At 40.5% G+C, this 20,726-nt stretch overlaps 1 protein-coding gene across 1 annotated transcript in view; it reads left to right on the top strand.

The window, feature by feature from the left end:
* The first annotated feature begins 15,653 nt into the window (after window positions 1-15,653).
* Pgm2l1 (phosphoglucomutase 2 like 1) overlaps window positions 15,654-20,726 on the top strand; it is a 55,111-nt gene continuing 50,038 nt past the window's right edge. Inside the window, exon 1 of the mRNA XM_059270585.1 lies at window positions 15,654-16,028. Coding sequence (XP_059126568.1) covers window positions 15,918-16,028 — 111 coding nt within the window. The 5' untranslated portion in view covers window positions 15,654-15,917. The remainder of the gene's footprint in view (window positions 16,029-20,726) is intronic.

The following is a 20,726-nucleotide window of genomic DNA, read 5'->3' as shown; positions in this document are numbered from 1 at the left end:
CTTTGGTGTTTTTCCATGGGTGTCAAGTCCCCTGGAACTGAAATTACAGACAGTTGTCAGGTGCCATGTGGATGCTGTGAATTGAACCCGGGTCCTCCAGAAGAGCATCCAGTGCTCTTAACCACTAAGCCATATCTCCAGCCCTGGGTCATTAGCTTTCATTGCTTCAAGTTTTTAATGAAAATTTTATTATTTTTATTTATTTATTGTTTATTATTATCGCTCTAGAAAAATAATATCACCTTTCTAGACCACAGAGAATACTTTAAAAGTAGGTAGTCCACAGAAGTGTCTTGGCTAACCTTGCCCTGAGACCAAACATTGAAATAATCTCTCCAACTGTTTGGTGGGCACATAGCATAGAAGGAATGGGCAAAGTTTATAACAATCATCTCAATAGGTACTTCATGAGGCCAAGTTATTTCCTCTGATGTAAGGGTCCCTGTACTCAGCCATAGGAAGAAAGTGCTTGTTACCCTTTTCATAAGTTCCTTTCCTCTTGAGTTTCCTATGGTGTTTTCATGCCTTCCCTAGGATCTATCTTTCTTCCTTCCTCCCTCTCTCCCTTCCTTCTTTCTTTCCTTCCTTCTTTTTCTTTCTTCCTTCCTTTCTTCTTTCTTCCTTTTCTTTCTTTCTTCCTTTCTTTCTTTTGCAGTAATGGAGATTGACTCCACCATATTAGGTAAGTACCCTACCACCGAGCTACATCCATGGCCTCTTTTTATCTTGAGGCTACATCTCATGGTGTGGCCCAAGCTGACACTGAACTTGCAATCTTTCTGCCACAAGCTACAAAATAGCTAGGATTGCAGACATTTTGCCCAGCCTGGCCTCTCTGGGGGTATTTTGACGCTGCTGTGGCCTTTCTGTCTTTAATTCTGCCTTTGGTGTGCTACTTTCTGCCTCTCTCTCCTCTTTGTCCCGTCATGCCCAGTCCTTAACAGACACTGCTGGAGCATCTCCATATACTACTTGTTCCTTTTCTCATGCTGGAAGAACTCCATGTTTACATAGGCTCCATCTTCCTGCCCAAGGCTCCCTAGTCCCAGCTCGCCAGAAGGGAAGCATGTTTAATCTAAGGCACTCAAGTGGCTTCATGCATCTTGCCATGGAGTCATTAAACAGGTGTATACGTTTGCCAAGGACTTCTGTAGAAAGTTTCCCAGGCTAATAAAAACCACGCATCATTCTTTTTGCCCTTGGAAATATTTGGGCTCAGAAATGATGCATGAGACTGGCATAGCTAACTGCATCTAGGGAGACAGAGGTGAGGAAGAGTTCTGAACCACTGACTAAGCTAATCCTGGTACGGGCTCAATGCAAAACTTCCTGTTTCTGAAAATACTGTCTACTCCTGTATAAGCCACTGAGGTTCAGTTTGTGTATGTTGCCAAGACAGCCTAACAAATTTTTCGAAGATGGCTAAGGAATTATTGGCTTTCCATCTAATTTGTAACAAACAAAATTGATAGAGATCCTTAGCACTAGAATAAAACTGATAACTAAATTAAACATGGATCAGCTAAGCAACTTGACCTGAGAGGCTCAGCCATTTGAGTTTCCCGGGAAGCAGTCAGCTAGGCAGCCTGGCCCATTCCCTCAGGGCCTCAAGGACTCATGGGAAAGCAGTTTAAAGCAGGTCAGTAGGCATATGTAACATGAACCTTTTTCTCTTCACTTTCTTGCCTACAATGTCTACATAATGCTAAAGGTGACTGTGGTAGTTTGAATGTAATTGGTCCCCATAAGCTCATAGGGAATGGCACAATTTGGAGGCGTGGCTTTGTTGGAGTAGGTATGGCCTTGTTAGAAGAAGTGTGTCACTGTGGAGGTGGACTTCAAGGTCTCATATATATGCTCAAGATACTGCCCAGTGTGTCAGATCACTTCCTGTTGCCTGTGAGTCAAGATTCAGGACTCTCAGCTCCTTCTTTAGCACCATGTCTGCCTGCATGCTGCCTTGCTTCCTGCTATGACGATAATGGACTAAACCTCTGAACTGTAAACCAACCCTGATTAAATGTTTCCCTTGTAAGAGTTGCTGTGGTCCTGGTGTCTCTTCACAGCAACAGAAACCCAAACTAAGACAGTGATGATCATGTTTTGACTGTGAGGATGAGAACAACATGCCAGATAGAGCCAAAAGATAAAAGTAAACAGGCTTGCTTATGGCTTCTCTTACCATCTACATATGGCTAGCCTTTCCAGAGACTTCTTATGTGGCTTAGAAAAGAAAACTGCACCTCTTTTGGGTAGCCCAGTTAGGTTGTTTTGTTTTGTTTCATTCTGGTCTGATACAGAGGAATGAAGCTATTTATGATAAATGTTTTTTAGACTCATTGATGATTTTAATGAAAGGATGGACAGAAAAGATAAAACTCATGAGGCTGGAGAGATGGCTCAGTTGATAAGCAGTTTGCTATACAAGCATGAGGCCCTGAGTTCAGTCTCCAGCACCTATGTAAAAGCCAGGTGTGTGGTGTGCAACTGTAACCCCAGCTTTGGGGAGGTGGAGGCAGGAGGATCCCTGGAGCTTGCTGACCATCCAGTCTAGCTAAACTAGTGAGCTCCAAGTTCAATGAGGGACTCTGCCTCAAAAAATAAAGTGGAGCATGGTTGAGGAAGATACCTAATGTCAACTTCTGGCCTCCACATGCATGTATATGCATATCCACCTGTACCCCCCATCCATGCATACACACAAACGCATATACACAAAAGATAAACTCCTGAGTATATGTATTACATATACTATATAATATATATGTACTTATAATAATAATGTTTTTTATATATGCATATAAATTGTTCAAACTTATAATTTTGTGCATACACATACTTAATAGCTTTACAAACTTATAATTATGTATATGACTTATTGGTTTACAAAGACATTTTCAAACAATAAAATCAGCAGGAAATTATAGCTTTTATTCCTCACCTTAACAGTAATGCATACTATTTTTTTCCTTCTGTTGAAAAGTAGTCATTTATCCAGGATATTTCAAACTGAGGAAATACTAACATAAAATGATAGTCCCTAAACAAGAGTTGACTCCAACAGACTCAGTTATCCTCTGTGTACATGCACTACACCGTCCACATACTACAGTAGAAGCTGGAGCTTATATTTCAGTAGAAAAGGAACCATTGTTAGGGCTGGAAAATCAACTTCATGGATTTTCAAGTTCACAATGACAGATATGTTAAAATGCTCTAGGTGAAGAATGCTAGCACAGCACTTCAAGAGGGAGCTTAATTCTGAGATTTCAAATACAGCAGCCTTCTTGAACATTTTCTTTCACGAACCACAAAACTTTATTTACTTGTGGTATTTAGAACTGTCACAGTATGAAGCTGGCAAATGCCATCCATTGGGGGCAAACAATCCACGCAACAAGAGTATCGGGGAGCCTTTGGTTTGCTTATCACTGTGTTCCTAAGGTGTGTTCCAGAAGACTGTATACAGTATAAGTTAGGGACACAGTATAAAGAGAGTGAACAAATAAGAGAGAACTGGAGCTTTTCAGGAAGAACTGAGAAAGGAGATTGACAGATGGTAAAACAGAAAGAGAGAGAGAGAGAGAGAGAGAGAGAGAGAGAGAGAGAGAGAGAGAGAGGTGCGTTAGGTCCAGGAAGATGAATCAAATCGGTATGGAAGGCATCTGTTTCTGTTTTTGTCTTTTTCATCTGTTTGGTTTCTTTCCTTCTCCTTATTCTGGCAACAGGACTCTGAACTTCCCTGAGGAAAAGCTCCTGTTTCACTTTCCATTTTCTGTGAGTGTTGCAGCCTGAGTCACATACAGTACGTCCTTCGCCCCATCACCACAGGAGTAGTGAGCACAAATTTCTTCTTCTGAAGCAGAGGCAATTCTCTTTCTTTTATGGTTGCTAGTTAGGATGGCATTTCCTGGAGATGTATGTAGTTGTCAATGCCTTATTCTGAAAACTAAGTAGGAAAGGCTGGGAGGAAAGTGAGAAATGAACTGGAGGATGAAGAAGGACTCTTCCTTCCTGTCAGGACACAGGGTGCCTGCAACTAGCTCTATCCCTGCCCTTCTCAAGCACATAGGCAAATACATTTGATGAGAGAAACTTGGAACTGTATATAAAAATAGTTATTTTAAAAACAAATGAAATGTAAAATTTACTCTGACGTTTTAAGTGTATAGTTCAATGGCATTTAAGTACATTTGCACTATGGTAAGAAATTCAGTTTTCTGTTTAAGCTAGGGTGTTTGATTTTGTCATTTACAAGAAAAGATATGCAGGTTTGTTTTTATTTTCATTACTATTATTTCCTGTTTTATTATGGTATAGGAATCCTGTAGATATTAGAGAGATACCATTTCATTATCAGATATATATATATATATTGAAAGCATTTTATCTTAATTAATATCTTACCAAGTCATTTTCCCCCCTTTCCTTTCTTCCTTCTATCCATGCTGGAAACTGAACATATATTAGGCCTCGCATATATTAGGCAAATGCTCTGTACACCAAGGTTGGTCAAATCATTTTCTTAAGGCTGACTTGCTAATTTTAATGATGCAATGGATCAGTTTTGTTGTTTGTTTGTTTTACACAGGGTCTCTCTATGTAGCCTTGGTTGGTTTAGAACTTGCGATGTAACCAGGCAGGCTTGCCTTAAACTCTGAACCTAGAGGTCTGCCAGCCTTTGCCTCCTGGATGCTGGGATTAAAGGCGTATGACACCATACCCAGACTATGATTATCAGTTTTACATTTCCATCCTCAATGCACTTGCTATGCTGAGAAACTCAAGTTGCAAAGATACTCTATTTTCTTCTAGAAGACTTCAGCTTCTTGATCTATCTAAAATTAATTTTTATATATGCTGTGAGGTAAAGGATTGAGGTGGATCTCCCAACCCTGTTAGATATACAGTGGTAGTGCATGGTAAAAACATTCCCCATTTTTCCTTGGCTTGTTTTCGTGCTTTTGTTGAGAATCAAAGACCATGAGTCTTCTTGGGGACTCTTCAGTCTGTTACATTGATCTATTAATCTACCCTAATGCTGGCACCACAGTCTTTTGATCAGTGTAGCTTACAGATGGCTTGATGCCCTTGCTCCCTGCAAAGAGTTTAAACTAACTCAGCGTCTCAGGTATTATTGTCACGTTATTAGATAAGACTATCTCTACCCAACAGGATATTGTTATGTGTGCTCAATATTAAGTATGATAGATTGGAATTAAAAAAAGAAGACCATGTCTTCCTCATTACATTTATTCACTCAGCAACATTTCATCCATATCAGCATGGAGGGGCTTATAGCAACTCTCAGCATTCAATATCTTACCTATTTTGTTTCCTTTGTTTCGAATGCCTTATCCCTTTGCCAATTCTATTGCTCAGCTAGACTAGAAAACAAAACCATTTATGTATGCATAAAAAGCGTAAAATATTGAAAAATACATTTAAGACTTATAAGACCTATACATTGAAAGCTATGATACTCTGCTGAGCGAAATTAAGGAAAGTCTTTAAAAAACAAATATATCATTTTTATGAATTGCAAGACTCAGTGTTTGTACATGTGTGGTGTATGTGTATGTATATATTGGTGTGCTCGTATGTGGGGGGTACATATATATGTGCATTTGTGTGTGGAGGCCAGAGGTTAACGTACTGACCCTGGAACTCACCAATTCAGGTAAACTGGCTGGCCAGAGAGCCCCGGGGTCCTCTGTCTTCACATCCCTACCACTAGGATTGCAGGTGCATGCTGCTGAGCTTGGATTTCACATGGGTGATGGAGACTAACTCAGATCCTCATGTATGTAAGGCAAGCACTTTAGGGACTGAGCCATCTCCCTAGCCCCCCAGCTGAGTATTTTTAAGATGTCATTTATTCTTAAATAGGCTTGAAGATTTAATGTAACTTCAGTCATAATCCTAACAGCACTCCCCAATTCTAGCCTTTATATTCTCATCTTTCAAAAGACCTAGAAAATCCAAATGATCTTGAAAGACAGTGACAAAGTTGGAAAAGTTAAGCTACTTGACTTCAAGCCTTACCAAGTTCAGTGGTTTACTCCTCCAGGATGCCTTCTATGGCCCTTTACAGTTTGGAGTAAATGCCTGTCCCCTGCAGTCTCATAATATGACTGCTTTTATCAAAGGACTCATCATACTGTTTCTCAGTGAAGTCTACTACATAAACCTTTAAAGGGCAGAACCCAGGCTTGTCTATCATGTTTATCCCTGCATCCAGAAGGCCTAGCAAAGGGTTGTAAACTTAAGACAAGCAGGTACTTATCACATTAAGTTAAACTTAAATAATTTATGCAAGAGCTAACATTTTAGAAGGAAATTCAGAAAGATCCATATTCTGCCTGAGAACTACTTATTCAGGTAGCCAAGATTAACTGACTCTATTTAGTATAAAAAATATTATTACTTCTGTGACAGGACCAAAAAGACTCAGTGGAAGGCCAGACATCCAGGAATACATGGGCAGCACAAACTGGACTTGATGAAAGTGTGTGTGTGTGTGTGTGTGTGTGTGTGTGTGTGTGTGTGTGTGTGTGTGTATGGAAGCGGGTAGATCTGGGGGCAGAGGGAGGAGGAGTAAATATGACAAAATTCTCAAAGAACTAATAAAAAAGACTAAAACCATGAAATTTAATTCCCAAGAAACTAGGTCAATTCTTTGAAATCAAGTTTCTGAAATATTTGTAGTAGATTGTCCTGTAATGAAACCCTTAATAATTTGGATAAATGTAATGATGCAGAAAACTAAAACAGCTTTATGCACAAAGTATCCATTTTTGTTTTTACTTATTGTAAGAGAAAAATAGAGGTAAGTGAAGACTCCTAAAAAATGAGAATCATAAAAAATACAGATCAACTTGACATAATATTTTATGGCCATTAGTAATTATAAAAATATACTAACCACCCCCATGAAGTTATTTGTGCTGACAATCCTGCTAATAAAAAGCTGAATAGTACTTTTTAAACGTCTTTAAAGTTATAAAGGAGACATGACAACCCAGTATGAAAAGAGCAGGCCAAAGGTGAAGGGAAAACGTTAGACCAGAGAAGGAACTGGACAAAACACGGCTTTTGACCTGAAAGCATTCGCCAGTCTTGAAAACTGTGAACTTTAATTTTAAAATGCTAGTGGGTAAATAACACAGACAAGAAAACCCATGGTTTTTACAAAGTTGATAGTCGGACAGGAAAACCTCTTCAAAAATGTCGGGACCCCAATACATCGAGGAGAAACTAGAAGGCAGCAATGTACATGGAATTGCAGTTTCTAGAAACACATGAAAATTCCAGAGAATTTCAAGCCTCAACATGGCTGAACTCCCAGGAATGTGGCAAATCCTCCTGAGAGCTGAGAACATTCACTGAAAGTCTAGATTTACTCCCACAAATAATTTTTCAAATATAATGTCCAACATATACATATACACAAAAACAAGACTCACACTCACAAAAACGAAATTCTCTAATTAAAGACTAAGAAAAATAATAGGTAAGAAAAAACTAAAGCATAGTTATTTTAGATAACAAACAACTATACTAACTATAGATCTATATTTTTAAAGTTTGAAGATCTCTGCAAAAACTAGGAAGCCATGGAAAATATGATTCCAAATTTGCAAGTCTAAAGTAACTCTATAAACAGAAATATAGTAACTAAAATAAAAAACCTAAAGTAGAGTTTCTGGGTTGGTGACTATGTCAAGGCATTATGAAGGTGGTGTGTCCTGAGAAGTCATGGAAGCATGATGTCACATTTTCCATCTATCTTAGGATTTCAATTGCTGCAATGAATCACTCTGACCAAAGAGCAAGTTGGGGAGGAAAAGGGTTATTTGGCTTGCACTTTCATATTCTGTTCATCATTGAAGGGAAGTCAGGACAGGAACTCAAACAAAACAGGAACTCAAACAAGGCAAGAACTTGGAGGCAGGAGCTGATGCAGAGGCCATGGAGGAGTGCTGCTTACTGGCTTGCTTTCCATGTCTTGCTCAGTCTACTTTCTTGTAGAACCCACGACCACCAGTCCAGGGATGGCCCCACCAACAATGGGCTGGGCCTTCCCCATCAATCACTAATTAAGAAAATGCCTTACAGCAGGATCTTACAGAGGCATTTTCTCAGTTGAGTTCCCTCCTTTTAGATGACTCTAGTTTGTGTGTCAAGTTGACATAAGACTAGCCAGAATACCATCTAAGTAAGGATTAACATCAACTTTTTGCAAATTATTCAAAACTCAAAAGAGGAGGGCACATTTTCAAGTCATTTTATGATGATAGTATTGCTTTGAACACAAGCAAATACATCACAAGAAAATATTTTTAAAATCTCATGAATATGGCCACAAAAGTCAACCATAACTAGCAAACAGAAACATACAAAAATATTATGACAAAATGGAAGGAAGACAAGACATAACTCCTAAAATTTATCTTCATATCAATATTTGAACATGGGATTTTGTTCAGTCATAAACCTTTAATATTTTTAATGGTGTTTAGTGGTTTTCAGAATACATGTCTTGTGCTTATTTTGTTAAATGTATTACTAAACATTTAATTCTTTTTGATGCTACTGAAAATTGTTGTTAATTTTATTTCCACATAGTTCAAGTGCATATTTGATTTTATATGTTCTTTTATCTTGAAACCCTGTAGTACCCATTTATTGATTAAATTAAAATTTTATATATATAAATCATTTCACCTCTGAATAAAGATGGTTTTATTTCTTCTAGTGAGGATGGTACCCAGTCTTTCATTATTAAGTACAGTGTTTTTTAACTGTAGATTTCTTGTGGATGCCCTATATTAGAATGGAAAAGTTGTTCCCACTGTATTAAATGTTTTTTTTATCATGAAAGAGTGCTAGATTCTATAAAATACTTTTCTGTATTTATTGAGATACCAACTGAAAAAGAAAGACTTGATCATGCTACAAGATGGACAAACCCTTCTTTTCTTGAAGCAGGGTCTCACACTGTAGCCCAAGTTGGCCTGGAACTCAGTGTGTAACCCAAGCTAACCTTAACTCACAGCAATCCTCCTACCTTAGCCTCCAAAGTGCTGGAATTACAGGCGTGAGCCACCATGCCCAGCTAAAATGGGTAAACCTTAGAAAAATTACACTAATGAAAAGAAATCAACAATGGTAGCCTGTGCATGACATGATTCCATTTAAAGGCAATATTTAGAATAGGGCGATCTCTATAGAGCTAGAAAATAGAATTGTGGTTGCTTAAACCTGTGGGTGAAGACTTGAGTGGTAAGGGGACTGATAGAGAAGGACACAGGGTTATGGGATGGTAAAATGTTCTCAAATTGTTCTAAAATTTGTGTGTGTGTGTGTGTGTGTGTGTGTGTGTGTGTGTGTATTTGTGAATGATTTTTTTAAAAACATTTAGTTATATTCTTTAAAAGAATATATTATGTAGTATGTGAATCATATCTATATAGAGATACTGAAAGTGGAATGAGGCGCTTACACACAGGCACCAACTCTGCAACTCTGCACTTCCACAAATATGAGAGCAAGTGCCTTCTTAAAATTTGCATCCTAGTTAATCACTTTGCTTCTCTGTAGCCCTGCTGGGTCTGCAGCCATTCCCCCTTTCACAAAGATCCCCTTTTATTTGTTGTTATGGCCTAAAAGGAGAACATTGATTACATAATTCCATAATTCTTCCTTTTTACACACACACACACACACACACACACACACACACACACACACATTCTTTTCATTTCTCTTTTGCTTGCTTTCTTTCTTTCTTTCTTTCTTTCTTTCTTTCTTTCTTTCTTTCTTTCTTTTTTTTTTGATAGGATTTCTCTGTGTAGCCCTGGCTGTCCTGGAACTGGAACTCACAGAGATCCACCTGACTCTGCCTCCCAAGTGCTAGGATTAAAGGCATGTGCCATAACCACCTGGAATCACACGTACTTCCTTAATGTAAAGCTAACTAGGGTTATGACACATATCTCTGTAAGCAACAAGAAGAGAATACCCTCTTTTCATAGTGGTCACAGGATGAAATGATGATTTCTTCAAGACTTAATGTCTTGGTTGGTAGGCAAGATGGCTCAGCCTATAAAGGTACTTGCTTGCCAACTAGCCTGATGACCCAAGTTCCATCCCAAGGACCCACATGGTGGAAGGAGAGAACTGACTCCTACTGTTGTATGCTGACCTTTACACATATGCTGTCGCACCCCTCCACACACACATACACACACCAGGCACATACACACAATAATAACCATATAATTTAAATTTTTTGTTTGTTTTTTGAGACAGGGTTTCTCTGTGTAGCTTTGGCGCCTTTTCTGGAACTCACTCTGTAGCCCAGGCTGGCCTCGAACTCACAGAGATCCACCTGCCTCTGCCTCCCAGTGCTGGGATTAAAGGTGTGTGCCACCACTGTCCGGCTATAATTTAAAATTTAAAAGGATTTAATGTCTTGTTCCTGAGTTGTAATTTCTGGTACCACCTCCAGGACCTGTTGAGGTTTTAGAGGGGATGATTGTGATAGCTCATCATCAACTTGACTGCATCTGGAGTCCAATAAAACATAAGGCATTGGGCACTCCTGTGAGAAATCTCCTAGATTAGATTATCTGAAGCAGGAAAACCTAGCCTAAATATGGCCAGCCCAGACAAAAGGACATGGGAGGAAACTTTTTTTCTTGTTTGACATCATACCCATTAGTAAGTTCATCTATCCTGTAGCTGGTACATTCCTTCACCAGTCTCAGAACCAACTTCCATTGTAAACCGAAGACGAGCCACTCTCCAGGAATCCTCAAGGCCTTCGGTGTTATCCTGGGGCTGCTGAGACATTCAGTTGCATGAACTGAGCAGCCTCTCTAGTGTGAAACAGCCGAAGTTGGACATGCATCCTGTAGGCCAATCTAATAAATAAATAAGTAAAATTAATCAATATTCATTCTATCATTCTATTTCTTTAGAGAACCCTGACTAATACAACAAGTATGTGGTAAACCTAGACGGAGGCTATGGGGTTCATGACCACAACCAGATTTTCTGGTAACTGTTGATGCAGAGTAGTCAGAGAAACCTGACAGACCTCCAGTGTTGTCGGTAACCAGTATGGCTCTAGACAGGGTGCATGTCAGCAGACACCTCAATGAACTACAGCTATAGACTCTTTGTGCCCCCCCCCCACCCAAGCAGTACATAAAACTGGGGAAGGTAGGCCTTCTGATACTGATCAAACTTACTTTTATTGATCCAGGGCCTCATATGCACTAGGCAACATACTCTACTACTGAATTATACCCTTTAGCCCCAAAATTTAATTTCTTGCTACTGTAACAGAATGAGAGCTTCCAGTATTTTAATTAGATTTTTCAAAATGACAAATCATAAAAACAGCACAAAGAATAGCCATGTTTGTTTTACCCAGATTTATTAGTAACATTTTACCCATTTGCTTTGTCATTTATTTTCCTAATTATAAGAAATGCTTCTAATATATATATATATATATATATATATATATATATATATATATATATAATGTATGTATACACACAGTATTTTTCAATCATTTAGGTTTTTGTTTTGTTTTGACACAGGGAAGAAAAGAGGGTCTCATGTAGTCTAGGCTGGCAATGAGCTCTGTGTAGCCGAGGATTACCATAAATTCCAAATCCTCCTGACTCCATCTCCCTTGTGCTGTGATTATGTAGCCACCATATCTGGCTCTTAAGGATAAGTTTTATATACTTACATATTATGACCTATGACATATATATTGCTATATAATATATGCCAGTATATAAATATATATCATAATTTAGATGTCTTTACTGTTCTACAAAGACTAGACCCCAGCCTGTTGTGAGTGGTGAAACCTTTAGGAGACGGGCCTGTTGGTAGGAAATTAGGTCTCTGGGACATGTTCTTGAAGGGCATACTGAGACCCCCGAGCCTTTTCCTAGCTCTCACTTCCTGGCCACCTTGAGGTGAGCAGTTTTGCTCCACATTGTATACTCTGCTGTAACACTGCCTTTTCACATGTCTAAAAACAACAGAGCCAAATGACCATAGACTGAAGTCTATTAAATTGCAGGCCTAAATTAACCTTTCTTTCTGATAAGTTGATTTATTTTAGGCATTTTGTCACAGTAATGGGAAGTTGACTAATGCAATGACACAACCATAATTACGTATGATAACATATACAATTGATATATGCATACATCATAATCAAAATGTACACATATTAATTATATTATACAGTTATGTACAATGTCACGTTTGTGTCAAAGGAGGACTCCTATATAACAGTGATCCCACACAATTTTATCACATAGTGACATTATAGTCACTCTGTGATGGTCACCTAATGATAAAATTGCCTAACAATTCATTTCTCAGAATGCATTTCCATTCTGAGAACCAAGAACCCACTTTCATAATTACAAGGTTAACAAACTTACCAAATAAAAATACAGTAAAGACACAGGATGCTTTGGACAAACCCCAATAGAAAGGAAAGCTTCTGAGCTTTTCCCGACCCCACCCTTCTGGACACTCTTAAACAATGTTCTTAGAGTTGATGGGTTGTGTCTAAACAATAAGCCTGACCCACTGGGTAAGAGTCAGGTAACCAGTTAATATGTTAGGATTTTACTGATGAAAGTAAGGGAAGGCTGGTTAGAAAAGATAGTAAATTAAAGTCTGTATTCCTCATGTCTTTACTACATGTCCTGTATAATTTCATCTCTTGAAAGTTGTTGATGCAGCACTATGACTTGGTATTTAAAAAGAATTGTCTCATAAGAACTATTACTTACAATATTTAAATATAAATTACTAGACTTGTTAAAATGTAAATCTGCTGTAGTAGAACTTTATTGAGTACTGAAAACTTGCATTTCTTAATATGCTCCCAGAGGATGCCCACACATTTGTCCTAATGTGTACTTTAATTATGACCACCTAAGTCACAATCAATAGACATTTTTATGGAGCTACCGAGGCCTTATCCAAATTCAGAACCTCTGGGAATTATGTCCACTAGTCTAAGGTATACTTTAAACAATCTCCTAGTAGGACTTGAGAATCACTGATGAGTGGGGTTGAAATGCCCTCCACAGTTTTCTTGACTTACTTTCTGTTCTTGAGAAGCCAGGGCAGGTCCCTCCTGCTTGGTCCTTCCATGGATCGCTTCAGACAAATCCACTCCCACTCTTCTCAGCAAGCATCTGCTCTTTATCATGGACTAAACATCCTCGCACATGTCCTCTCTCTCTAGATTTTATCTCCTGGCGTCTTGGTTGTTAGCCTAGCTTTAACAACTGAAACATCACTCCGACCCCAGATTTGATTTCTTGAATTAATTACTTACATTCTTGTAGCATCAGCTCCTACAACAATTCTTGTCTTCTTGATTGTGAGCCTAGGCTCTAACAGCTGAGCCATCTTTTTAGCCCAACTATCATAATTCTTTTTTGTTTGTTTGTTTGTTTGTTTTTCGAGACAGGGTTTCTCTGTGTAGCTTTGTGCCTTTCCTGGAACTCACTTTGGAGATGAGGCTGGCCTCGAACTCACAGAGATCTGCCTGCCTCTGCCTCCCGAGTGCTGGGATTAAAGGCGTGCGCCACCACCGCCCAGCCACAACTATTATAATTCTTAACAGATAGTAAATGTTTACTATTTGTTATGGATAATAATTCTGATTAGAGTGGACAAGTAATTTCTTTCTTGGACACAGGTTGTTTCCCAGGTCTTATGAGGTTAAAAGAGCCCCTAACCCCTTAAAAGAAGCACTCGGTTTTTTAGGCAAAAACTGCAACTTGCAACTAGGGCATATTATTTTTCAGAAACTGTACAATTTTTTATGATAGTACTCTGGATTTTATTTTAGCAAATGGCACTTTAATAGAGTGAAAGGAGTACTTTGGACTTATTATGTCTTTTATCTGTGAGCCTCAAAACACTCTAAAAGCACTCTTAAATTATTATACTGTCATCCCAGCACTCGGGAGATAGAGGCAGGCAGATCTCTGTGAGTTCGAGGCCAGCCTGGTCTACAGACTGAGTTCCAGGACAGCCAGGATTACACAGAGAAACTCCGTCTTGAAAAACAAACAAAAAGAATTACTGTACTGTCATACTATAAATATTACATGCTCCTTACAAGAGGAAAAAGCTGATGAGGATTGGGCCTTAAATCACTCTGGAGGCAGAGGCAGGTGGATATCTGTGAGATAGAGGCCAGCCTGGTCTAGAGAGTGAGTTCCATGACAGCCAGAGGTACACATATAAACCCTACCTCAAAAAACCAAAACAAAACAAAAATGCTGATGAGGGAGAGTTATAATATACTTGATCTAATCATGTGCATCCCAAGAATGCCATACCAAGTAAGTCAGGGTAAATGGTAGGGTGTGGTGGTATACAACTTTAATCCCAACACTCTAAGGGGAGAGGCAGGTGGCTCTCTATGAGTTCAACGCCAGCCTCCTATATATCAAGTTCCAGGCTAGTCAGAGATACAGAGGAAGATCCTATCTCAAAAATAAAGAAAATTGAGTGGTCCATAGGTAAGTCTTCAGTATTTCTCGGGCCTCAAGTTATGTGATCTGAAGGGTGAACATTTTATAGAAGAAAGGAGGCCAAGATGAGAAGAACTTATTTCCATTTGGGGGAGTCCATTTCTTTTTTCCTCTATATCCCTACTTCTATTGGTTTATGTATTTTATGATGTTTGTTCATTCTTAAAATAGGGTTAAATGCCGACCCATCCTTCTGACAACATTCTTACCTATTTTCCAGACATTCTGTTCTCCCTACCTTTACTCTGCTGTTGCAGCCAAGCAAAAGCAACTGCCAGCTGAGGTGCTGTGACAGATTGGAACCCTCACTCATTTCTCTAGAACACTATTGCTTAGAAAATTCAGTTCTCCTCTCAGTTCCCTCTGTGTAAAGTGGAATGGAATATACATACCACCTCGCTCACAGGATGGATGAAATGACAGACAACTCAAACTGTCAAGCACCAAACGGGTACAAGTTGTTCCTCACGACATTCCTTGTTTACCTTAATGCAGGGAACTACCAAGGCGCAGCGCAATTAAGAAGCAAAGGGACACAGCATCAGGGAACAAACAGCCTTGGGGTGGTGCTTTTCCCGTCTGAAGAAAAGGGATTGCAACAGGCGTTCCGAGCTCGGGAAAGGGGAAAAACTACAACTCCCGTGAGGCTTCACGCGCGCCACCTTGATCTGCCAAGCAAGACCGAGCCTCCAGGCGAAGAGGGTGGCGCCTGTGCGCGCCGGGGGACTCTCCTAGTGAGGGCAGAGGCGGGCTGCTTGAGGCGACTGGGACACCAGGTGGAGACCCACGTGCGAGCGTGGGGCGGGTAACGAGGGAAAGACAGCTGGGGAACAGCGTTAAAAAGAATTAAAGCCAGCTGTGCCCCGTTGCCTCCGCGGATAGTAAGCGCCGCTGCTGCGGACGCTCCGGGCGCGCGCGCTCCCGGGCTCGCGCCTCATGCCTCGGGCACTTGGATCGGCAGCGGCGGGCGGGGGCGGGGCAGGCGGCGCGGGGGCGGGGGCGGGGCCTGAGGCGGCGCGGGCGAAGGCGGCGACCCAGACATCTGGGACTGTTGTTGTTCTCTCGCCTCACGCCCGCCTCAGTCAGCTCGAGCTGAGATCCGGAGCTGGTCTACTGGGAGGCTGGCGGCAGTCTCCGCCCTCTCTCCCGGTTCGCTGAAGCTGCGGCAGGAGCGGGTGCTGACTGAACGCCTCCCGGTGGGTCTCCGATGCCCTTCGGCAGAGAGGGGGCGTCTGGACCCTGGTGAGCGTACCCAGAGCCCCCCGACTCGGTGTCTTCACCCGCTCCTCGGGCCGGCACACCCGTGTGTCTGCCATGGCTGAGAACGCAGATGGTGACCTGAACTCTAACCTGCTCCACGCCCCCTACCTCACCGGGGACCCCCAGCTAGACACGGCCATCGAGCAGTGGCTGCGTTGGGACAAGGTGGGTACCTGGACACCCGGGCATCCGTCCCCCTCTTCCTGCCCACCCTCTCACAATCCGCCCTTTCCGGTACCCACCCAGGGCTTTGCAGGCTCCAGGGGAGATGGCTCTGGCCACCGCAGGGCTAGCGGAGTTGGGCGATGCCTCTCACCTATGCAGGGGCTGCGTCCCTCAGGAGGGGCGGGCTGGGCTGGGCAGCGACATCTGCAGTAGCTTTCTTTTGCAATAGGCTACACTACAACCCACTCCCTTGTCACCCTCTTCTAGTGTGTGTCATCTCTCATTCTCAAAAAGACTTCATCCTCATGATCCTCATCATTCTAAGTTGTACTCCGCATATTCCGCATCCATTTCCTTTCCCCTTTCTCCCTTGACTTCCTTCTTTGCAGAACCTGAAAGTGGCTTCTGGTACGTTTCGCGGACGTTATTACTAACCACTATCTGCTGTGGTGTTGGTCTGCTGGTGTGTTTCCACCCTCTGTCGCTAGGTAATCGCTGGCCTGTTTCACGCTTATTTTCTGGTATCACCTTTTGCTCTTGGAAATGACAAGGGTTCTCCTCTTATTTCAGTCCTCTGCTGGCTGATATTTTCTGAAGTATTCTGTTCACACAATCGTGGTCATATACATCTTGAATAGCCTACTTTCTTCTAGAGCCTACACCATTACTTCTCAAACCATAACGTTCCAGCAGATCATCTGGGAATCTGAAAAGGCAGATCCTGACCAGATATTTAGAAATTCAGAATTGGTGTTGCCTTGCCCTGCCGTCTTTCCTGCTCTCTCCCACTCCTTCTGCAGGCATATAGGGTGGATGGGTGAAAATGACAATTAAAATGTAGCCTTTTCACCTGTAAAAGAAGCCCCTGGAGGCTCTCTCAGAGGACAAGATGGTAATCAATGTTTGCTTTGTCAAGTGCATATAACAGCTGCTGCTAACACAGAGAAAGCAGCACATTTTAAAACTGGGTAATAATTGAATTTAGGGGTTTGTATGGCAATATGTGAGATTGTGTTATACAAAAGAACTACCTAAGTTAGCTTTCTGAAACAATTTTCTTTCTTTCTTTCTTTCTTTCTTTCTCTCTTTCTTTCTTTCTTTCTTTCAGTCATTTTTGCATTCAAGGAGGAGAAAACAAACACTGAGTGTTCTAGGCCGGCCAGGAAACACCGGTGGTGAGAAAGATAGAAGGAATTCTTGCCCTCAGCAAGCCTTCAGTTAGTAGATAAGGAAGCCCAACAAATAAGCAATGACCGTGGAGTATTTGGTGTTACTGGGTTTTTTATATATATCTTAAATATTCTAATCATTCTTCTAGAGTCTGAACAACAGTTTTTCAAACCTGAAAGTGCTAACAGATCATCTGGGAATCCTAAAAGGCAGTTTCTGACCAGATGGCTAGGGTGGGGCCTGACAGCCAGCCTTAGTGAGCTTCCAGGGGATTGATACCAGTATTGCTGATCTGTGGAACACACTAAAAATAGACTCTTTTCTCTTTCAGTATCAGCTTTGACTACGTTTTTCCTAATGAATGTCCCTGTTGAATGAAATGAATTAATACTTATTGTCTGTGCTATGCCCAGATACTGCTGAGATATAGAAATATTTAAGAACTGAAAAATGCATATAAAAATAATACAACAGTTACAGTAGCAATAAGAGGTTGCAGGCATTCAGTTCTTATAGGAGTTCAAAAGGGAGAGTGATCTGTGGAGTGGGATGGTCAAAGAAACCTTTTTTTTTATTTTTATTTTTTTGATTTTTTGATTTTTCATGGCAGAGTTTCTCTATGTAGTCCTGGCTGTCCTAGAACTCACTCTGTAGGCCAGGCTGGTCTTGAACTTACAGAGATCCTCCTGCCTTAGCCTCTTGAGTGCTGGAATCAAAGCCGTACACCACTACCTCCTGGCTTCAAAGAAGACTTTATGAGAACATGGAATGCACATAAAAAGAACAGGAAAAGCCTGCAGGAGAAAGATGAAATAAATGTAGACCTCAATGAACATAAAAGAGGAGATAAAACAAAGGCTCCCAAATAAATATAAGGAATAAATAATAAGTGCCTTAACAGAAGAACACATTTAAATAATTTTATTGATTATGTATTATTGATCTCTTTTTTAATGGAGAATAATGCTTTTATCTGAGAAACAGGTTTATCTTCTATAGATTTATCAATCTGTAAGTAAGCTAGGCTAAGTCCTAGGCCACTGAAATTTAGAGTACAAAATGAAATTTAAGTATTTCATTGCACATTGACAGTACATACAGTCTTTTAATGCAGAGTCTGAGCTCAACTCCTGATTAATACCAATTAAGGAACCCTGATAATGCTGCTGATTCTTGAAGACTGATGAGGCATGAAATAAGAAGACTGATGAGGCATGAAATAAGTTATCAATAGTTTTAGGGTAATTTGCTATTTGCTATAGTCACCAACATTATTAATTTTAGCCTTGGTGGCTTAGGATATATTGAAAAATCTCCACTAAAAAAAAAAAAGGTATTTGTGTTGAACTTTCTCAATTAGTTAACATTCAGATTTGCCAAGATGGAAGACTAAGAATTGGAAAGATGGAAGCTTGAATGTATATAGTTAATACATTTGTGTCTGCCAGAGCTTAGGGTACATAGAGAGAAATCTTTGGAAAGGTATGTGAATACCAGATTGTAGAAGAGCTTTAGTATATCTTTAGTGGCCTTCGGCAAGTAAGAGTGTCTGTAAGTGCCAGAAAGAAAATAGTGCAAGAAGACAGGCCCAGCATGGTGACTCTTAGCTATGCTCTCAGCACTTGGGAGGCTGACATAGGAGGAGCAGTTAGAGTTTGAGGCCAGCCTGGGCTGCATAGTGAGTTTATGTCAGCCTAAAGAGAGTGAGACGCTTGGTTTTGTTTTTTGTTTGTTTGTTTTTGTTTTGTTTTGAGACATGGTTTCTCTGTGTAGCCCTGGCTGTCCTGGAACTCACTTTGTAGACCAGGCTGGCCTCGAACTCAAAGAGATCCACCTGCCTCAGCCTCTCAAGAGCTGGGATTAAAGACGTGCGCCACCACCCCCAGCTCTTGGTTTGTTTTTAACCAGCTTTACTGGGGCTAGGGTACTCTTGTGTAGCTGCAGTGGGGACTTGGATCTGACTTCCTACTTGTATCCAGGCTTTTGTTTAGTATGTTAGCTTCCCTAGTCACTCAGCTCAAGGTCATAAAAACTGATGGCTGATTTAAGAACACAGTTTTATTAACTTATGGTTTATGATATAGATGCAATAGTCAAGTAGATTTGTGTCTAATCCAGGCATTTGGTAGATACACCATAGGGAAGCCAAATAATCCAAAGATTTTTGGTGATCATGAAGCCAAATCACAGGGAGTCAAATATATAAGATTAACCACATCAGCTTGTAACATATAAGTGCATACATCCCTGTATGGGGCTGTGCTGCTAGTCAAATATATAAGATTAACCACATCAGCTTGTAACATGTAAGTGCATACATCCCTGTATGGGGCTGTGCTACTACTATAACCCACTAGGTCCATGGATCAAGGAGTTCTCCTATCAGCTGTGCACAGATAACTCTACCACCACCATGCTCTCCTCTGCTCTAGGTAAGGCTCATACCTCCTTCCTGTTTCTTTCATTCAGTGCTTTCATGCATTGTCAAATTATAGACAAGCAGTCCCGGCCTAAAATCAAGGTTCTTTAACCTTACAACTGTCTATTGATTCTGTTCCAATGTGAATTTTAACTCTGTAAGCAATCATATATCTAAGATACTAAGCAGTGGTAAAGCATGAATGAGTAGATAGGGTTTTTTTGGTTTTTTTGTTGTTTTGTTTTTTAAGAACTGGGACACAGGGCAGAGGTGCTCTGCTGATTGTAACAGCAACACAAAGGTCTTATATATTGACAGCAATGTGGAGGCAGGAATTAGCAATGGCAATTTAAGAAATAGTGAGTAGAACATTCTGGTCTCCGAATGTAGATCTTTATTAAGAAAGAGTAGAATATGAAGCTGAAGATAGGTTATATATAAGTCTATAAAGAGACTGGAAAAGGAAATAAAGGACATCAATCTAAGCCAGCAATTTTCAGATGTTTAACTATAGAATATTTTTCAACAAATTGACCAGAACAAAAAGACTGAATTGATTTTCCATGCCTCTTTTATTCAGTCTGACATTGCTATAGTAAGTATCTGAGCCTGGGTAATGTTTAAAGAAAGGAGGTTGTCTTAGCTCAGTTTGTATGAGATCAGCAGTCACATTTGTTTGGCTTCTAGTTAGAGCCTCATGGCTGATGGAATCCTGACAGAGGCGTATGTAGAAAGGATTACATAGTGAGGGAGGAAGCCAGAGCAAGGAGAGGTAAGCCTTGCTTTTTAAATTTTCTCCTCTCCTCTTAACCTCTCCTCTCTCCTGTAAATTACAGCTTATTCTTGTTAGAACTCATACACAGAACCCCTAGGGAAATGCCTCTGGTGGTGACCCAGTTACCTCCCACTTGGACCCAACCCTTGAAAGGTTCTGCTACCTCAGTACCTCTACACTGAGGGCCAAGCCTTTGATATGGGAAGCCTTGAGGTACAGGCCACATTTAGACTATAGCACGGTCCAATGTTTGATAGTTATATTACTAGTTCTTTATTCTTTTGAAAAATTAAATAATTTAATCTGTGTAAATAAAATCCACAGAACAATAACT

The sequence above is a fragment of the Peromyscus eremicus genome, chromosome 1 (assembly GCF_949786415.1).
Source record: "Peromyscus eremicus chromosome 1, PerEre_H2_v1, whole genome shotgun sequence".
Lineage (NCBI taxonomy): Eukaryota > Metazoa > Chordata > Mammalia > Rodentia > Cricetidae > Peromyscus > Peromyscus eremicus.
The sequence above is the reverse complement of the archived record's forward strand: the minus strand, read 5'-3'. Positions and strand labels throughout refer to the sequence as shown.